General features: G+C 40.9%; 1 protein-coding gene across 4 annotated transcripts in view; it reads right to left on the reverse strand.

Annotated features, from left to right (window-relative positions):
- The window catches only part of CRY1 (cryptochrome circadian regulator 1), a 70,836-nt gene that overhangs the window by 872 nt on the left and 53,094 nt on the right, over window positions 1–16,870 (reverse strand). Inside the window, exons 3-12 of one of the 4 annotated variants that reach the window (XM_080662733.1) lie at window positions 14,678–14,820; window positions 10,875–11,059; window positions 10,173–10,261; window positions 5,942–6,082; window positions 5,535–5,846; window positions 2,809–2,960; window positions 2,377–2,579; window positions 2,190–2,285; window positions 1,169–1,240; window positions 765–864 (exon numbers count right to left, since the gene is read on the reverse strand). In XM_080662733.1, coding sequence (XP_080518859.1) covers window positions 765–864; window positions 1,169–1,240; window positions 2,190–2,285; window positions 2,377–2,579; window positions 2,809–2,960; window positions 5,535–5,846; window positions 5,942–6,082; window positions 10,173–10,261; window positions 10,875–11,059; window positions 14,678–14,820 — 1,493 coding nt within the window. Of the gene's footprint in view, window positions 1–764; window positions 869–1,168; window positions 1,241–2,189; window positions 2,286–2,376; window positions 2,580–2,808; window positions 2,961–5,534; window positions 5,847–5,941; window positions 6,083–10,172; window positions 10,262–10,874; window positions 11,060–14,677; window positions 14,821–16,870 lie in introns of all 4 variants that reach the window. The other 3 variants (XM_080662730.1, XM_080662731.1, XM_080662732.1) reach the window with 3 other exon arrangements.

Raw genomic sequence — 16,870 nt, forward strand, 5'->3', positions numbered from 1 at the left:
AGTGGCTGAGTGACGACTTATGAACCAGGAGGTTACGGTTCGATTCTTGGTCAGGGAACATGCCCGGGTTGTGGGCTCAATCCCTAGTGGGGGCATGCAGGAGGCAGCCGCTCAATGATTCTCTCTCATCATTGATGTCTCTCTCTCTCTCTCCATTTCTTTTCCTCTCTGAAATTAATAAAAATATATTTAAAAGATACTTTTCATATAAATTTAAATCACAAAATAGTATCCCGTAGATAAGTGAATTGAATACAGGCATGGCATTTTGATACTTCCAAAAAGGGTCAACATTAAAAAAAAAAACTTTAAACTATTTCCAACTGGAAAGAATTTAGATTTTAAAAGTATCACAACAGGTAAATTTATAAAAACTTAAGAGGCAAAGATTTGGGGAAAAATTCATAAAGGGGTTATATTAATACCACTAAAATTAAAAAGTCACTTTAACTGTTTTAGATTTGTCACATAGGGAGGAAATGAGTAAGATGTCTTTCTGAGAAAAATAAAACTTGAGCACAAATTTATAAGCTTTTCACATTTAAATATAATTGATTGAGATGACCAGAAAACTGAGTACAGCACTTTGGTCAGTACAGATGCATTTCTCTTGTCTAAGAACTAATTGATTTTGTAACAATCACTGAAAAATTTATGCCTCTCTGGTCTGAAAATAGAGAGGTTAGCTCCATTTTGGAAATTATCTTAATTTATATTGATTACACAGTCCACTAAAGCAAGAAATAAGGCTATAAAATATTTACCTAATTAGTGCTCTGTCGCTGCACTTTATGACCAATACTCTGTGCGTCTTCCTCCTGACTGGGACGTTTCCCACTGCTGAGACCAGTGCCCATGGAGCTTCTTCCTACACATTTAAAAATATATATATTTAAAATAGGAAAGGTGAAGAGACACAACAGTATGCTCAAATGCTTTCTTCTTCTTTTTTTAAAAATCCTCATCCAAGGATAATCTCCATTGATTTTAGAGAGAAAGGGAGAGAGAGAAACATTGATCTGCTGCCTCCGATACCTCCCATATGTGCCACGAGGGATCAAACCCACAACCTAGGTGTGTGCCTTGATGAGGAATCAAACCTGAAACCTTTTTGGTTGACGCTCAACCAGCTAAGCCAACTGGCTGGGCTCCAACACTTTATTCTTACCTTGCTTTAATATGTGAGTTTGCTGACTGTCTCCAAGAGCATAATGTAAAATACCACTCCCTTGAGTATAACCTGTTAGTATTTAAAACACAGTAAAATTACTTAAATTCTAAGTAGTTTATATTAAGACTACAAATTAATTAGCTTCATGCTATTTTTTGTTAGAACCTCTGAAAACTGACATAATTATTCAAATTGCAAATATATACTGACTTCTTGACATTATTATTACCCGAATTAAGAACATATGTGGCACCCTGCTGGGTGGCTAAGTGGGTTGGAGCGTCATCCTGTACACCAAAAGGTTGCAGGTTCGATTTCTGGTCAGGGCACATACCAGATTTTAGGTTTGATGCCCGGTCAGGGTGTGTACGGGAGGCGACCACAGTTAATATTACTCTCGTGCATTGATGTTTCTCTTTCTCTCTCTCCCCTTCTGTTTTTCCCTCTCCCTCTCTCGCTCCCCACCTTTCCTCTTTCTCTAAAATAAATAAACATGATCTCAGGTGAGGATTAAAAATATATATATATATATATGTGGCTACTAAACATATATCATAGAGAAAAACATTAAAATCAGACTTCGTAAGGAAAAACTCACGTGCAAAGGACTAGAGGTCTATGATAAATTTTTTGGCCATGTTCACAGGGCCACTGACCTTATATTTATTACCTTATAGCTGATATATACCTAGAGAGAGTAAAAAATAATGAGCATTCTGAAAATATGATATTTGAGTTTTATTTTATCCTTAAAATTGCTCTCCTTGTTCAGTTTGCAAGAAGATCTTTACCTTGACCTAAATTCTACTATATGTAATGATGCTTTCTATCTAATATGTCACTAAAATGGAGTTAGGGTGTGTGTTGTATGTACGCGTGTACACATGTATGCACATGTACAAAGAATTATTACATACATTTTAAAGAGAGATTTTTAAAAACATAGTGAGGTTTAATAAACAATATATTTGATTATTAATCTCTTGATGTTAAATACAGAAATTTCCTTTTCACTTACTTCCACTGCTGCTACAACCTGGGATATTTTCTCCAGTAGAATACCCCATGAGGCCTCCATTCCCATTAGGATTAGAAGGCACTGATGCAAGAAGACCTAAAGGGAAAAAATATCCTACTAAATTATGATCAAGGTAAAAGCAAGGGTAGCTGCCAAAGAAGCAAATCAAAGGCAGTTACTGACATACCTAGTCCTCTATATCGTGAAAGCTGCTGGTAGATCTGTTTCATCCTCTCAATATTCAAACGGCTTGCCTCAGCATGGTTCACCATTGGTTTAGGATAATTAACTCCTATCAAACATTTGGCTACCTTTTGGATACCTTCTGGTGCATTCCAGGGATCATAGATATATTTTGCAGGGAAGCCTCTTAGGACAGGCAAATATCGCCTTTTGGGAGAAGGGAGAAAAATTATTAATAAAATGAACTATAAGCAAATTATAACAAACTATTTATTAGCTATGAATGACCTAGATCAAATCAGTACCATTTTAATGATTTGTTTACCCTCCTCCTCATCTCTGCTGACTATCATGAGGGGTATACTTAAAGTGTTAAACATTAAAAGCTCTTCCTGGATTAGTTACTCCAAACTAATAACAATCACCCTTAATTTACCTGATATAGTCTCCATTGGGATCTGTTCTCCTACCAAAACCAACAGGGCAATAGCAGTGAAAAAACTGTTGAAAAAAGGAACTACAAGACAGCCACATCCAACTTCCAGCATTTATGCTCCAATCTGCATCAAGCAATAATTCTTCAAATACCTTCAGAAGTAATAGTAACCAATTAGTTTGCACACACATAATTCTCAAAGCAAGCATTTTCCAGGTCTCTGTAGATCAAAAGTCAAGACAAAGAAAATCTAGCATAGAACTATAAAATTAAACATTCCAAAGTTAGCTTCCTTGTCTCTGTTTTGTTCTATGAATTATTTCAGGAAAAGAAATATATCAATAATATAAGTGGATTTCTGAATAGAATTTACCTTTCTCCCTTCTCCCAAAAGGCAGTGTTATGTGGGAGGAGGGTAAAAAATTATTTAAGTCACTGATTTAAAAGGAATATGAGATTAAAAAATGAAAGAAACATAAAAGCAAGAAACACTTTCAAAAAAGCAAAAATGCTAACAAATAAATCACCAACAGAAACGTAGAAGCTTGGTAAACCAGCCTACCTAAAGAGAGCATCCAAATTAAATGACCTTGGAAAATGCCAAGTTTACGTTTGGAATATCAGTTATTTATTTACTTATTTATTTTTAAAATCTTTATTGTTGAAATAAGTTTGGAATTTCTTGATCCAAGAGGAAAACAGAATTAAAATAAACGATTTTTAATAAATTCATGAAGTAGGTGTTACACATCTTCCTCATGTAAACTCTGTACTAGGAAATATAACAGACGTAAAAAAAAACCAGGATCAGAACTGGTATTGGAGAGGGGAAATTTATGATATAAGTAGGAAGGTAAAAAATATAAGTACTGTTATGTATAACCAATATGATGCTATAAAATAAAGTATGCTTCACTTTACATAATGAAAGTACTACCAAAAAGTTGTGAAGTTGAAGTGAAGTGAAAGGATATATATTTTCAAATGTATGCTATGAATTCACTATTTCTAAAAACTCTTGGGTGAATCTTTTCTGTGACAGATATGATTACCTATAAGTATGTCAATGCAATTAAGTACAGAGTGTTAAATCTTATATTTCCCTTGATGGCGAGGCTGGTTTAGCCACAGAAGTGACTTGAAATTAATGGAACCAGTTTTTGCCATATCTCCTGTCCAATTACACCATACTGGTCTCCAAAAGTGTGATTGTATTGCAGGAATTAAATTCTTTGACCAGTGAAAAACTAAACTAGCCTATCTAATAAAAGAGTAATATGCAAATTAATCATCACTCCGCTACACCCACAGGCCATGCCCACCAGCCGATCAGGAGGGGGTATGCAAATTAACCCAACCAAGATGGCTGCAGCCACAGAGAGAGCAGGAGGGAGGCTTGGGGGTTTCCCCGGCAATGGAGGAAGCCAAGCTTTCCACACACCCTGGCCTGCCTTGGCCTCTGCTTAAGGCTACAAAGTTTCAATTATAGAAAATAAATAAATCCCAACTGCCGGAAACCAATCATTCTACCACTGATGGAAGGATGTGGACAGGAAACTGGGAAGGCTGGTCAACAACCTTAATTGTTTTGATCACTCACTGTTTAGTTGAAACATTGTTAGCTGAAGCAGCATCCACCTCTGTCTGTTTCTCCTATGTAAATTTCTGTTATTGGAATTTCCTGCCTAAAAGTTATGGGCGTATCCCATAGTCTCAATAAAAGGGATTGCAAGGCCAGAGCAAAGGGTAGTCCTTCCACTAGAGTTGGGCTCCCGCCTGGCCCCCAATATTCCAAATTAATACTTTTCCAAGTCTCTTTTCATTTGTGTGCGGCCTTCTCCAGAACCCGAACCCTGAACCGGAACCCTGAACCACGCGGGACGTGAAAGGGGTTCCCACACCCAACAAATGGCTGCCGCCATAGAGCGAGCAGAAGGCTTGGCTCTGCTCCAGGCTACAAAGTTTCAATTGTAGAAGATAAATAAATCCCAGATCCCAGGGCCTCCTCTTGGGTCGCTGGGGGGCGTGGCCAGCCTGCAAACCACCACAGGACCCTCGCCCCAAGGGAACCCCCACCCTGATCCGGGACACCCTTCAGGGCAAACCAGCTGGCCCCCACCGGTGCACCAGGCCTCTATCCTATCTAATAAACCAGTAATCTGCAGATTGACAATCACTCCAACACACAAGATGGCTGCCCCCATGTGGTCAAAGATCCTGCCCCCATGTGGACACAAGATGACCACCACAAGATGGCCAGCAGGGCAGGGCAGTTGGGAGGAACCAGGCCTGCAAGGGAGGGCAGTTGTGGGTGATCAAGCCTGCAGGGGATGGCAGTTAGGGGTGACCAGACCAGCAGAGGAGGGAAGTTGGGGGCAAACAGGCTGGCAGGGGAGCAGTTAGACATCGATCAGGCTGGCAGGGGAGTGGTTAGGGGGTGATCAGGCTGACAGGCAGAAGCGGTTAGGGGCAATCAGGAAGGCAGGCAGGTGAGCAGTTGGGAGCCAGCAGTCCTGGATTGTGAGAGGGATGTCCGACATCCCTCGAGGGGTCCCAGATTGGAGAGGGTGCAGGCTGGGCTGAGGGACACCCCCACCCCCGTGCACGAATTTCGTGCACCAGGCCTCTAGTAAATGAACAAACATAATAGACAACTTCTAGGAAATATCTTAGTAAAGTATACAGTCCTTCAAAATAACACATGCTACATTAGTTAGAACACTTACCTTCATTCCTTCTTCCCAACTAATCCATAGGTCACCTCGTGTAACAAAGCAAGCAACTGCATGTCTGGCCAAATGGTGAATCCAACCCTCCTGACGAAGCTGTGTCATGATGGCATCAATCCATGGAAAACCTGTCCGGCCTTCTGCCCATTTTGCTAAAGCCTCAGGATTCTTATCCCAAGGAATCTGAACACAGATGGGATTTCCTTCCATTTTATCAAAGCGTGGATTATTTGTGGCTGCTGTATAGAAAAATTCACGCCATAACAATTGCCCATAAAGGGAAAGGGGAGGGGAACTATTCTTTTTTACCTAAGATTAAAAAGCAAAAAAATATTAAAAGCAATTTTTAAAGAAGTATCTTGAAAAAATAAAATAAAATAAAATAATGCAATTTTAATTAATACCTTTTTGTAGAGATCTGTTAGTTTGAAGTAAAATAGTCGACATGATAAACAACCAAATCGGAGGTAAGGACTGAGTCCAGTAGGGCTAGCAAGCAGGGAATTGGCATTCATTCGAGGTCTTTCAAAGTTAGCTACCCATGCCTGAAAACACACAGAGAATTACCCTAACTTTTCCACTTTAAAGGAGTGTTTAAGATTTAGATTTTTTAAAACTGTTACATAATTCATAGGGAATAAAGTCTTATTATTCCAGCCACAATGACATGTGTTTTTTTGTTTTTTGTTTTTTTAAAATATATTTTATTGATTTTTTACAGAGAGGAAGGAAGAGGGATAGAGAGTTAGAAACATCGATGAGAGAGAAACATCAATTAGCTCCCTCTTGCACACCTCCTACTGGGGATGTGCCCGCAACCAAGTTACGTGCCCTTGACCGGAATCGAACCTGGGACCTTTCAGTCCACAGGCTGACACTCTATCCACTGAGCCAAACCGGTTTTGGCCAACACAATGACATGTTTTAATAGAAAACAAGAAAGGATAAAAGTGAGACTTTTGGGGAGGAACCAAGATGGTGGCATAGGTAAACACCTGTACTTGCTGCCTCTCACAACCACATCAAAACTACAACTAAAAGACAAAACAAATATCATCCAGAACCATGGGAAAGCTGGCTGAGTGGAAGTTCTACAACCAGAAGGAAAGAAAAAAGCGCAATGACACTGGTAGGAGGTGCGGAGGTGCGCACAAAACGGCCTGGCATGGGTGCGCTGCTGTTTTTTTTCCTATGGGGAGGGAGATACAAGCCCCGATTGCTCTGAACTCCAGTTCTAGGCAAGACTCTGGGGACCCAGACTCATACGGGGAGAAATTGGACTGTCTGGCATCAGGCTGGAATGCAAGCGCGGCTTTCTCTCAGAAGTGCTTGCAGTGATCATTGTTCCTGCACGATGCCAGGGGACCAGAGACCCGAGGGCCTCTTCGGGGCAGGGCTTACGGGCAGCCATTGCTGTTTGCTCTGCCCTGGTGATTCCCTGAGACCCCGCCTCACCCAATTTACAACCCCACCCAAGCTGTGCGCAGTGGCTTTTGCGTATGAATGGCCCGGCCTTTTGCAGCCTAGAACCCAACAAATTGCACTTGGGTCAGAGAGCTCCAAAGCTTTCAAAAGAAGGCCCAAGGCCCGGCAGCAGCAGTCACCCTTGCTTCATAGCTGGGCCTCATCTGGGCACTTCCAAACCCCAAAGAAAGAGGAGGAATCTGCAGCTCTCTCTGTAGTTCCTGCTGGGTGGCTGACTTTGCACCTCCTTGGAGATCCAACAGCCAGTGTACCCCGTGGTCAGAGTGGGACCATCCAGATTACAACTCCTCAGATCCATAAGTGACACACTCAAGGGGCAGACTCAGTGAGCACTAAAGCCACACTGAAGCAAGTTATGCCCAATAAGGGTGTCTCCAGCTCAGCAGTTTTTCCATTGTAGACACAGCTGGTCCTCACAGCCAATTGGCCTGGAGGTCAATTCCTCCCAGTGATATCAACAGCAATCAACGCTTAACTACAACAAGACTGTACACATAGCCCACAAAGGGGTGCACCAAGAGTGTTCACCTCAGGTGATTAGGGAGGCTGAGCCACTGGGCCCTATAGGACACCTAGCATACAAGGCCACTCTATCAACACAGGGAAGCAGCCAAAATCCGGAGACAAAAAAACATGTCACAAATGAAAGAAATGGAGGAAAGCAAACTACTGGATATAGAGTTCAAAACCACAGTCATAAGATTACTCAAGAATCTTTTAGAAACTTCCGAGAAATTTAGTGAGACACTCAAGGATATGAAAAAGGACCAATCAGAAATTAAGCATACACTGACTAAAATAAAGAATAATATACAGAGACCCAACAGCAGACTAGAGGATCCCAAGAATCAGGTCAAATATTTTAAATACAAAGAAGAAAAAACACCCAACCAGAAGAGCAAAAAGAAAAAAGAATCCAGAAAGTTGAAGATAGTGTAAGGAGCCTCTGGGACAACTTCAAACATACCAACATCCGAATTATAGGGGTGCCAGAGAAGAGAGAGAGCAGATATTGAAAACCTATTTGAAGAAATAGTGACAGAAAACTTCCCCTACCTGGTGAAAGAAATAGACTTAAAAGTTTAGGAAGCACACAGAACCCCATACAAGAGGAATCCAAAGAGGACCACACCAAGACACATCATAATTAAAATGCCAAGGGCAAAAGACAAAGAGAGAATATTAAAAGCAGCAAGAGAAAAACAGTTAGTTACCTACAAGGGAGTACCTATATGATTGTCAGCTGATTTCTTAACAGAAACTATGCAGGCCAGATGGGAGTGGCAAGAAATATTCAAAGTGATGAATAGCAAGAACCTACAACCAAGATTACTCTACGCAGCAAAGCTATCATTCAGAATTGAAGGTCAGATAAAGAGCTTCACAGATAAGAAAAAGCTAAAGGAGTGCATCACCACCAAACCAGTATTATATGAAATGCTGATGGGTATTATTTAAGAAGAAGGAAAAGAAGAAAAAGGTAAAGATAAAAATTATGAACAACAAAGTGACAACAAATACATATCTATCAACAAGTGAATCTAAAAATCAAGTGAATAAAAAATCTGATGAACAGAATAAACTGGTGAATATAATAGAATCAGGGGCATAGAAAGGGAGTGGACTGAGAATTCTCGGGAGGAAGGGGGTGTGGAGGGTGTGGGAAGAGATTGGACAAAAATCTTACACCTATGGACGAGGACAGTGGGGGGGGGGGGTTAAGGGGAGAGGGTGGGGTGGGAACTGGGTGGAGGGGAGCTATGGGGGGAAAAAGAGGAACTGTAATAATCTGAATAAAGATTTATTTTTTTAAAAAAGTGAGCATTTTGTTGTTTCAACCATCCCCATGTAGCACATACTCATCCTATATAATAAAGAGGAAATATGCAAATTGACCCTTGTGCCCTCGCATCACAAGATGGCCACCCCCATGTTGTCACAAATGAGTGCCCCCATGTCATCACAAGATGGCCACAAGATGAGTGCCCCCATGTCATCACAAAATGGCCACAAGATGGTTGTCCCCATGTCGTCACAAAATAGTCGCCCCCACGTCATCACAAGATGGCTGCCCCCACATTGTCACAAGATGGCCGGCAGGGGAGGGCAATTGGGGGCAACCAGGCCTGCAGGGGAGGGCAGTTGGAGGTGATCGTGCTGGCAGGGGAGGGCAGTTGGGGACAATCGGGCCAGCAGGGGAGCAGTTAGGTGTCAATCTAGCTGGCAGGGGAGCGGTTAGGCATCAATCAGGCAGGCAGGGGAGGGGTTGGGGGCTATCAGGCTGGCCGGCAGAAGCGGTTAGGTGTAATCAGGCAGACAGGCAGGCGAGCGGTTAGGAGTCAGCAGTCCCGGATTGTGAGAGGGATGTCTTACTGCCGGTTTAGGCCCGATCCCGTGCAGGGATCAGGCCTAAACCGGCAGTCGGACATCCCCTGAGGGGTCCCAGATTGGAGAGGGTGCAGGCCGGGCTGAGGGACACCCCCCTCCCTGCATGAATTTCGTGCACTGGGCCTCTATTGTGAAATAAATTACCTCTAAATTCCTAACACAACATTGAGAGCACCTTTCACCTGTCTCTTTGACACTGAAGTAAAGGTGAAATAAAAGAACTCTACCCTAGCTTCAAAGTTATGGTCATCAGATACCAACTTACACAAAAAAGAATAGAAGAGGTAGTGTTGGTAAAAGCTAAAGAGGAAATAATCAGAAGAGGAGGAAAAGGTATTTAAATAAAGAGATATTAGTTCATTTTCAAACAATTAGGTTTATGCTATTTTTTTTTTTAAGGAAAACTGGGTGAAAGAGATGGCTGCTGTTTTTTAAAAAAATATTTTTATTCATTTCAGAGAAAGGAGAGGGAGAGAGATAGAAACATCAATGATGAGAGAGAATCATTGAGCGGCTGCCTCCTACACACACCACACTGGGGACTGAGCCTGCAACCCAGGCATGTGCCCTGATTGGGAATTGAACTGTGTCCTCCTGGTTCATAAGTGGACGCTCAACCACTGAGCCACACCGGCCGGGCAGTTTATGCTCTTTTAAGTATTTCTCTCAATCCTTTTTAACCGGTCTGTTTTTTGTTTTTTAAAAAAAGCGAAATTATTTTTACAATGCCAGTTTGGAAATATGTGATCTATATTATTATACTTTTCTTTCCAAATGCCTTTCCAAACGTGTAAGTGCTTCAGTTTCTCCACCTGGCCAAACTGCAGAGGGTAAGCCATCTGTATCAAAACCTAAAAAAAAAAATAGAATAAATAATAATAATAATAATAATAATAATTCCGGAACATAAATACTTTTTATTTAACCCCAATAATTGCAAGGAAAAATAACTGAAGAAAAATTATGACAACAGAATAAAAATGAATTGATGACCCTGGATAGATCCTCACATATAGACAATAATCGCTTTAAAATGTGTATTTTAAGTTGATAACAGTTCACATACTTTATTTTTATTTTTAAAAATATATTTATTAATTTTTAGAGAGAGAGTAAAGGAGAGGGAGAGAGAGAAACATTGATGTGAGGGTGAAACATTAATTAGCTGCCTCACACATGTCTCTGGTAGGGGACCAGTCTGCAACCCGGGCATGTGCCCTGACTGGGAATCAAACTGTCAACCTTTCTGTGCATGTGACGACACTCAACCACCTGAGTCAGACCAGCCAGAGTGATCACATATTTTAGAACACATAAATAATACACAGATTTATCACATCTTAGTTTTATTTTCTTTTACTTTTTCTCCTATCTCTCTTAATGTAAAATACATGTCAAATCAGAAATGGGTTTTCTGAGTGATTTATTAGCTCTTAAGTTTCAATTTTTACCATTTATACCCACCTAGTTCTTCCAGTGAAGGAACTCCATATTTCTCATCATGGTCATCAGACAAAGGAGTTGTGCACTTTTCTATCACTTCCAAGGTAATTGTCTCTACTGGTATTTCTAGTGGTTCCATTTTGCTGATGAGAGTTTGGAATCTTTTATAAGTAAGAGGTGGTTGTCCACCATTAAGTTCTATGATCCTATTACAAAAGATAGTAAAATCTAGTTAGTATTAAAAAAAGACAATATATTTAAGCTCTGAAAAGGCTTAAAACCAGAAAATAAATAAAATTACTTGACTTATAGAATGACCAGGAAACTTGTTAAAAATGGTAAAGAATTGAAAAACAATTTCCTTCATTTTCTAGACATCTGCTAAATGTCAAAAATATATAGCATGAAAATACCAAAAACTTTAAGATAAAGGGTATTAAGCACCTATGAGTGAAAAAACAAGTGGCCAAATAACAATAACATATTAAAGGAAATAACATAAAAATGTAAAAACATATAACTTAGCTCAAAGAAGAATTGTAAAGACATTATAACTCAGCTCAAAGAATCTATTATTCATCAATAAAAACTAAACCAGGCCAATATTATATCAAGGAGCAAACAAAGTCTCATTAATTAGGATTCTATATTACTACAGTGACAATTGCTTGCTATTTTCTATTTGTTCATGCTTTTGTTAAAAATATCAGCATACATATTTTATATACACATTTTACTTACATACTTTATGTTTCCTTCCACTCACTAATTGCTTCAATCAAGTGTACTAAAAGGAAAGATTCATGTTTGACAAAAGTGGTTTGAATTCAACACTATTTGGGAATAACTATTCTTTTTTATTATGGCCATTTGTTTAGCATTTAGCCTTAATAAAGAATTACTGGTAAAATCCAACTCCATCATTTTATGATCAGAAATCAAAGCCTACCAAGAGAGTTAAATTAGTCAAGGTCACATAGCTAATAAATAGCAAATCAAGGTTTTCTTAATCCAAATACAGTACATTATTCATTATGCCACATATATTATGTATCAATTATATGTACAGGTCATAACTAAAAAATTATCCTCTCTGATTTTAGTAGTTTTGCTTTTGGTGTAATCCTTTGAGTTTATACTTAAGGTCACAATGAAATCTGTCAATTATAATAATACTGCAATGACACTACTATTAATTATATAACAGAAACAAAATAAAAACCTTAGTTTTCTATATTTTACAGTTTTATGATAGATTATACATGGTTAATATTCACATTCAATCCAATAAACAATTCAATTTTATGTATAACCCTGGTCTTCCACTTAGAAGCAACTGCTCTTATCCTGTTTTTACTCCTTGCTATCAGCTCCCTAGAGTTAAAAAAACTGGTAAACTAGAAGGCAAGTTTATTATCAAAGGATATATAACTTCTGGCTTAATATCAAGTAAGAACCTTGCTGAATCAAGTCACCATTTTTTGATACACTTGGAAAAGTAGAATAAAATTAATTAGTTTGCCATGTTACTTATAATTAGCTATATTAATTTGATAAAAAGTATAAGTAAATTAAAAGGTAAAACAATGTAAAAGGTAGATAAATTATGAGAATTCAGCACTTATGAGGGCAACAGTATGCATAATTAACAAATCTTATGAACCTTCAAAACTCACAGCATATAATAATACTTCCTAAATTTAAACTTGACCACAGACTTTTTGTTGGGCAAAGTATCACTAAAGACTGATATTTCAAGAAATATACTTTGAGAAATATACTACTACTAGAGGCCTGGGGCGGGGGTGTGTCCCTCAGCCCAGCCTGCACCCTTTTCAATCTGGGAACCTTCTCACAATCCAGGACTGCTGGCTCCCAACCGCTTGCCTGCCTGCCCCTAACCGCTTCTAACCGCTTCTGCCTGCCAGCCTGATCACCCTCTATCCACTCCTCTGCCAGCGTGATCGACGCCTAACTGCTCCCCTGCCAGCCCTCCCCTGCTGGCCTGGTCACCCCCAACTTCCCTCCCCTGCAGGCCTGGTCGCCTCTAACTTCCCTCCCCTGCAGGCCTGGTTGCCCCCAACTGCCCTCCCCTGCTGTCCTGATCACCCCCAAATTGCCCTCCCTTTCAGGCCTAGTCCCTCTCAACTGCCCTCCCCTGCTGGCCTGATCACCCACAAGTGTCCTCCCCTGCCGGCCATCTTGTGTCCACATGGGGGTGGCCATCTTGTGTGCTGGAGTGATGGGTCAATTTGCAAATTACCTCTTTATTATATAGGATGCCATTGTTGAGAGGACTATAGCTATCCAAAATAATATTTTATACAATTTGCATCTGGATTTAAAATCTAGATAGACAAGATACATACATAAAGTTAAGTAACTTATGACAGTCATATAAAATACTAGAGGCCCGGTGCACGAAATTCGTGCACGGGGGGTGTGTCCTTCAGCCCAGCCTGCACCCTCTCCAATCTGGGACCTCTAGAGGGATGTCTGACTGCCCGTTTAGGCCCGATCCTGGTAGGACATCCTTCTCACAATCCAGGACTGCTGGCTCCCAACTGCTTGCCTGCCTGCCTTCCTGATTGCCCCTAACTGCTTCTGCCTGCCAACCTGATCACCCCTAACCACTCCCCTGCCAGCCTGATTGATGCCTAACTGCTCCCCTGCCAGCCTGTTTAACTGTACTCCCCTGCAGGCCTGGTCACCCCCAACTGCCATCCCCTGCAGGCCTGGGTCTCCCCCAACTACCCTTCCCTGCAGGCCCGGTCACCCCCAACTTCCCTCCCCTGCAGGCTTGATCACCCCAAATGCCCTCCCTTGAAGGCCTGTTCCCTCCCAACTGCCCTCCCCTGCTGGCCTGATCACCCACAACTGCCCTCCCTTGCAGGCCTGGTCCCTCCCAACTGCCCTCCCCTGCTGACCATCTTGTGGCGGCTATCTTGTGTCCACATGGGGCAGCCATCTTTGACCACATGGGGGCAGCCATCTTGTGTGTTGGAGTGATGGTCAATTTGCATATTACTCTTTTATTAGATAGGATATCAAGGCAGTTTATGCCTATGTATCAAATAAACTATAAAATTAATGTTGCTAAGAGCCCAGAAAGACAAGACCAACAGTAGGTTGAGTTAGAATAGTCAAGGAGAATTTTAATACTCTTAATATTTTGAAACTAAAATTCTCAGTATTTTGGTCTTATGTACTACTAGAAGCCCAATGCATGAAGATTCGTGCTAAAATGGGCTTTCCTTTCCCTGGCTGCCAGCACCGCTTTCTACTCCAGCCTAGCCCCTTTCCGCTCAGGCCCTGGAGCCACCTCTTTCCGCTCCGGGAGCCGCCTCTTTCTACTCCGACCCCTCCTTCCCACGCTGCCAGAGGCCCTGAGAGACTGGTGGTGGGGCAGAACGCTTGCGTCCTGCCCGTCACTCAGTGGCTGAGTATGCAAATTAACTTCCATCTTTGTTGGGTTAATTTGCATATCACTCCTGATTGGCTGGTGACGTAGTGGAGGGTCAATTTACATGTTTGTCTCTTATTAGGTAAGATGGCTGTTAAGTTTGGTATCTATCATGAGGTAAGTAAAACTTACAGCAGTTATGCTAAGGGTTTAATATATATTTATTTAATTCTCCCACAACTGTATTCTCCCACAACTCTATTATGTATATGTTATTTCCATTTTACAAACCTATATCCCATAGCTTAAAACATATTTGTCTATGTACAAACTACTACTTAACTGTACACTTAAAAATGGTTAAGATGACAAATATTATGTTATGTGTATTTTACTATAATAAAAAAGAAAAAATACTTACTTGTCTAGGTCATATAATGTATGTGAAATTTGTACAATCACTTCTACTCCAGCTTCAGTAGCCAGTTTCTTAATAGCTGCATCTCGTTCCTTTCCAAAGGGCTCAGAATCATACTCAATTGAAAGTTTAGTAATGTTCCATTCCTAAAATAAGATGAAGGGGCAAAATGTACACAAATTTTAAGAATGGAGGCTAGAAATTAAATTCATAATTTGTATATCAAATGATTATACATACATCAATCTTTAATTGGCTAGGGCTCAAAACACATCAGAAAAAAAATTTATCAGACATATATGTATGTAAATACGTGTATATAAAAATGCTCTGACCCCATTCCTAAGTCTATGCAACAGAAATGGAATGAGCAAATGATATAGAGAGGAGAATATGCATGTTAAAAAAGACAGCAATACTGGAACTATTGTCACCAACCCAATAAACTAAAGGCACTATTATCAGGTCTCAACTATTTTTACTTCTAATGTGGAAATAGTATTACTTACCTATTAAAAAATCTCACTATTTTCTGTATTAAAATAATAAAACCAGAGGCACCCTGGCCAGGTGGCTCAGTTGGTTGAAGCATCATCTGCTACACCAAAAGGTTGTGGGTTCAATTCCCAGTTAGAGCACATACCTAGTTTGTGGGTTTGATCCTCAGTCGGGGAGCGCGAGGGAGACAACCAATCAATGTTTTTCTCTCTCTCTCTCCGCCCCCTCACCCTTTCTTCTTTCTCTAAAAAATAATAAATAAAAATTTAAAAAAATTTAAAAAAAAAACAAAAAACAGAAGCAATAATGTAAATGAGTCAGCTCGTCATGGACACAAGTATTTTTTCCTTCAAAGAAACTGAGTGTGTGATTAGGGATGGGAAGGAGATCTACTTTTTATTTTATAACCATTTAGACTTTTGTTTTTCCAAACACATGCATGTAGTAACCTCTAAACAACACTTTAAAAAACACACATCAGCTCTGGCTGGTTTGGCTCAGTGGATAGAGCGTCGGCCTGCGGACTGAAGGGTCCCAGGTTCGATTCCAGTCAAGGGCATGTACCTTGGTTGCGGGCACATCCCCAGTGGGGGGTGTGCGGGAGGCAGCTGATCGATGTTTCTCTCTCATCGATGTTTCTAACTTTCTATCCCTCTCCCTTCCTGTCTGTAAAAATCAATAAAATATATTTAAAAAACAACAACAAAAAAAAAAACACACATCAATACAAAAAAAAATAAAAATTAATTCCCTCTATGTCCTAGACCAGTGGTCGGCAAACTCATTAGTCAACAGAGCGGCAAACCGCGGCTCGTGAGCCACATGTGGCTTGTGAGCCGCAGTTTGCCGACCACTGTCCTAGACTAAGTAAATAAATATGAAAGAAAGTTTTCATAAATGGCATTTTATAGAGACTATTGTATGTAGCCCAAGGAAAAACCAGAATCCTAACTAATAAAAGAGTAATATGCAAATTAACCATCACTCTGCTACACCCACAAGCCACGCCCACCAGCCAATCAGGAGCAAGCATGCAAATTAACCCAACCAAGATGGCTGCGGCCACGGAGTGAGCAGGAGGCTTGGGTTTCCCCGGCAATGGAGGAAGCCAATCTTTCCACACACCCTGGCAGGCCTACGCCTCCACTCAAGGCCACAAAGTTTCAATTATAGAAAATAAATCCCAACAAAAATGGCAGCAGCCATGGAGCTGGAGAGAGCAGGAGGCTTGAGTTGCCCCTGGCGATGGAGGAAGCCAAGCTTTCCGCACACCCTGGCAGGCCCAGGCCTCCACTCAAGGCTACAAAGTTTCAATTATAGAAGATAAATAAATCCCAACAAAAATGGCTGTTCCGCTCAAGGCTACAAAGTTTCAATTGTAGAAGATAAATAAATCCCAGATACCAGGGCCTCCGCTTGCGTCACCGGGGGGTGTGGCCAGCCTGCAAACCACCACAGGCCCCTCTCCCAGGCCGCCCCACACCCCAAAGGAATCCCCACCCTGATCCGGGACACCCCTCAGGGCAAACCAGCTGGCCCCCACCCGTGCACCAGGCCTTTATTCTATATAATAAAATAGTAATATGCAAATTGACCATCACTCCAAAACACAAGATGGCTGCCCCCATGTGGTCAAAGATGGCTGCCCCCATGTGGACACAAGATGGCCGCCACAGATGACCAGCTGGGGGAGGGCAG

Source organism: Plecotus auritus (assembly GCF_963455305.1).
Source record: "Plecotus auritus genome assembly, chromosome: 3".
Classification (NCBI taxonomy): Eukaryota; Metazoa; Chordata; class Mammalia; order Chiroptera; family Vespertilionidae; genus Plecotus; species Plecotus auritus.